This window comes from Cyprinodon variegatus, unplaced genomic scaffold (assembly GCF_000732505.1).
Source record: "Cyprinodon variegatus isolate N-32 unplaced genomic scaffold, C_variegatus-1.0 Scaffold578, whole genome shotgun sequence".
NCBI classification, from domain to species: Eukaryota; Metazoa; Chordata; class Actinopteri; order Cyprinodontiformes; family Cyprinodontidae; genus Cyprinodon; species Cyprinodon variegatus.
The window spans coordinates 397,342-401,185 of NW_015151031.1; the positions used below are offsets into that span (position 1 = coordinate 397,342).

General features: G+C 33.3%; 1 protein-coding gene across 1 annotated transcript in view; it reads left to right on the forward strand.

Annotated features, from left to right (window-relative positions):
- Nucleotides 1-2,372: 2,372 nt before the first annotated feature.
- Nucleotides 2,373-3,844, forward strand: part of LOC107095843 (protein FAM124A-like) — a 44,209-nt gene continuing 42,737 nt past the window's right edge. The window contains exon 1 of the mRNA XM_015392199.1: nucleotides 2,373-2,484. Coding sequence (XP_015247685.1) covers nucleotides 2,429-2,484 — 56 coding nt within the window. The 5' untranslated portion in view covers nucleotides 2,373-2,428. The remainder of the gene's footprint in view (nucleotides 2,485-3,844) is intronic.

The window sequence follows — 3,844 nt, forward strand, 5'->3', positions numbered from 1 at the left end:
TAATTGTCTTTTCGCTCCGTGCAAGTTTTTCAGATTGAACTGCAGATTGAACTATGAACTATGAATCTGGTGATCTTTGTAAGTTGCCTAAAATTGAGGCTGATGTTGTAAAGAATAGAGTTAGAATTTTAATCTTTGACCTGTTTGAGTTGTTGAGGTGTGATGGAGAGACATGCTGCATTACTGCATTCCCTCTGATGATGGAGCCACAACAGAAATTTTATACTGGTTGCCTTCAAGTACCACAAAAAAAAAAAAAAGGATAAAGGACACGTATTTTATCACCTGGTGTTGAGATCCTTAAATCAAAATTCAGCACATGGTTACATGCTAAGAAAAGAGTGGTTTAAAACATTTACAGAAATTGAATAAATACAAAACAACACAGTAATAATAAGAAATATTGAATTTACATAAAGTATGTCAAGTCTTTGTTTTACAGTTTTGGACAAAGTAATAAAATGATACCTCCCACATTTTGTTATTGCTATCTTTCTGTTCACCATTTTTTGTAAACATTAGCTATATATTTTGCTGCTCTATACCTTTAAAGTAAATGTTAGACCTCCAGCACAGCTTTTTATTTACTGCACACAGAAACTGTTAGTGCTTGGTGAAATGAAAATCTAAAGTAAATTATTTTCAAATATTCCCTTTATTGTTTAATAAAGTGTGCTATTGTGCAAAATGCAGAAATCAAATCTAATAACAGCTGACTAATAGAAAACAATAAACATACCCTTTTAGGTCCATAATGAAATCCTGCAATTGCTTTTAATAAGAACTTAGCTGAAGACTCTGGTTTAGTAAACTATGAATTTATCACAGTCTTGGTTCTGGTAAGTTCTCTTTTAAACATTCAGTTTAACTTTGCTCCATGTTTTCTAGTTTTATTGGTTTAATTCTTATTTTGTTGTGTTTTCTGGATATATTTGAGTTCTAAAGTTTTTATTTGTTGCCCTCTTATGTTAGTCTTATTTTCCCTAGCTCCTTTGACTGCTATCTTAACACCTGCTCCAAATCTGCTCGTTAGTCCTCTCTTTGTTCAGTCTCACATAAATACTCTCCGGGTGTGTACAGTTCCTCAGTGCTGGTTCCTCGTCTAACGTTGTCCAACACCGTCTTTCTGTGTCTTACCTTGTCATGATTGTTTTCTCTTCAAATCTCCATGGTTCCTTGTTTGTTTTACTTTTTTCTTGTTGGATTTTTGGATTCCTGCCTCAGGCGTTTGTTTACCTTTCATTAAATCTACTAAAACTCACCTCTGCCTCCTGCCTCTGCATTTGGGTCCTCAAACCACAACCAAACCCTGACAGAATTACTGTAATTCCTGTGATCAACTCCAGCAGATAAATAAAAGGCCAATGTATTTTAAATGCTGAATGAAATTATTAAATAAAAATCCACAAGTCTTGTTGAGAGTATTTTTGTATTAAAGAGATACAGTAGCTTTTTTTGTTGACAGGAGACATGCTAGCAGAACTCCTTCAACAGCACATCCCAGTAGCAGTTTTCACATATACGCAACAAAAAGAGTATATGACAATTTCAGTTACCTGTTATGCTTAATCACTACTTAAAGTATAATTCAGGGGTCTTTAATGCTTTCTAGGCCAAGGACCCCCAAACTGATGGCCCCTGATTATATATAGTAGGAAATTGTGTTATATCAAACTGATCCTATAGTCACTCTATTACAGATGGAGTCATGTAATGAAAGTAATTTCTCCCTTGGATTATTAAAGTATTTCTGATTGTGATTCCTGGTTGATGGGACAGGTGTTGTGAATGAAACTGTGTCCAGCTTGATAGAGTTCCTGTGTGTCGCTGAATGTGTGCATTGATGACTGAAAGACATCTTCTGCCTAAATGTATCTGTTTACTACAGTGTTTTGAATTCATGTTAATGTGGATTTAAAGACATTTCAATTAGTGGAAAGAATTGCAGGGAGAAATATATATATATAAAAAAGTCTAATCAACCAAAACTTTCGCAGGCCCCCATGCAGTAACTCCGTAGACCCACTAGAGGTCGCAGATCTCCTGTTAAAGTCATCTGGTATAATTCATTCACTAGCATTTTATTTACAACTTCTATCTCGGAAAGAAAAAAAATAAGACAAATAAATAATTTAATTCTATAGTTTGTTTGTTTATCAATATAACACATTACACAAATATTCCTCCAAAAACTGTCTTTTTAAACTACTAAAAACTGGTTTTCCTGTTGGAGTAGTGAGATTTCCAACAGCGCTAGAATGCACCATAGAAGCAGCAGCCGCCTGTTGCTCCATCCAGTAAAAAACCCGCAGCTCATTTACAGTCTGCCTGTAACGATAGCTGTGTTGCTGTTTTTTGAGCTCTTCGTTTTATTGATAAAAGCTGCTGGAAACAATGCAGTTATCTGCATTTCAAAGAACAGTTTGAAATGGAGAAAACCTTCCCAGAAGATGACTGCGTGGATTCAGGAGCAGAGACAGGGGGGTGAGTTTAAAAGCAGCATTTCTAACCCTTCTGACTCAAATCACACTGTGTTTACATTTTGAGTCACACATAGGCTTGTTTACAACTTAAAAAACCCATATAGGGAGGAATTTGAAAATAATAATAATGGAGGTGGCGCATTATCAAAGTGAGCAAAAATGTTTTATTTTGTATCCAAATAAGGAAGGCAGCTATAGAATCAAAGCATATTTTGTGCAAAATAAAAATTACAGTTCCAATATGAGAATATGTCAGTATTATAATTTAAAAAGACAGTTATAATTTTAATTTTTAAAAGTGGAGAAAGTTTAAGTTGAGTTATTGTTATTTACTTTATTTCAGCTGTTAAGCAGAGATGTGCCTCCCCTTCTCCTGTGGTATGTTCATATTAGTGATGATCTGTTAATATGATTGTGTTATAGAATAGTATAGATTAGAGTTTTGTTGTTGTTTTAGAAAAGACAGACCTCTATATATAATTCTTTTAATTAAATGTGCATATTTTTGCATTCCTTTTCATTCTTCTCAAGTTTAAACCCCAAATATGCTTCTTTAATTAATTATGTCCCTAACCATGAATAATATTAATAATAATAAAATGCAATTAGTTCCAAAAAATCTGGTAAAAAGGGGTTAAATTCCATTTTCAGTGGAAAAAAATGTGAAAACATTGTAGATATAGACACAGTTTCTTAGCCTATGAATCAATATAATTGACTAAGTAGAATGAAATGCAATATATAATGCTTGCAGCGAGTAGAGCTAAAATTGGAGAAATTATCTTCACAGAGAAAATTGTACACATAAGATCCACTTCCTCTACATACAACGGTCTTAAAAAAAAATGTAAATATGTAATATTTAGACACATTTTAAAAGCAGAGGAATTTTACTGTCCTTCAGTAATCAAACAAAACAGTTAAAAAGGCATCCTCAGAAGATTTATTGTTGTCTTTAAATAATTGTTTTGCGTTGTTATAAAATAACTAAATAGGTTAAAATCAGTAGAAGGGTTGTTGAACCTGTGTATGTCATTATGTCCTTGATTAATTGGCTTTCTAAGGATGTTTGTTTACTTTAATTAGCTGTAATCTAGGTCACAAGTGGCTTTAGGGGGTCAGAGGTCAAAGCTTTGGATGGAAGACCTCAAATGCACTGAACTTATGATTCAACATTTGACTTTGTGTCTGTCTGTTGTAAATATTTATGCTCCATGCAGTTAAAAGTCAAACAGACAACAATATGTTTATTATAAACAAAGGGTGCTTTATTTTTAAAAGTAAAAAGGGTGGTTTAAAAACAAAACTGCGCTATGCCTGTGAAGAGTCATCAAGGTCATAATCATTTCAAAAAAATACAC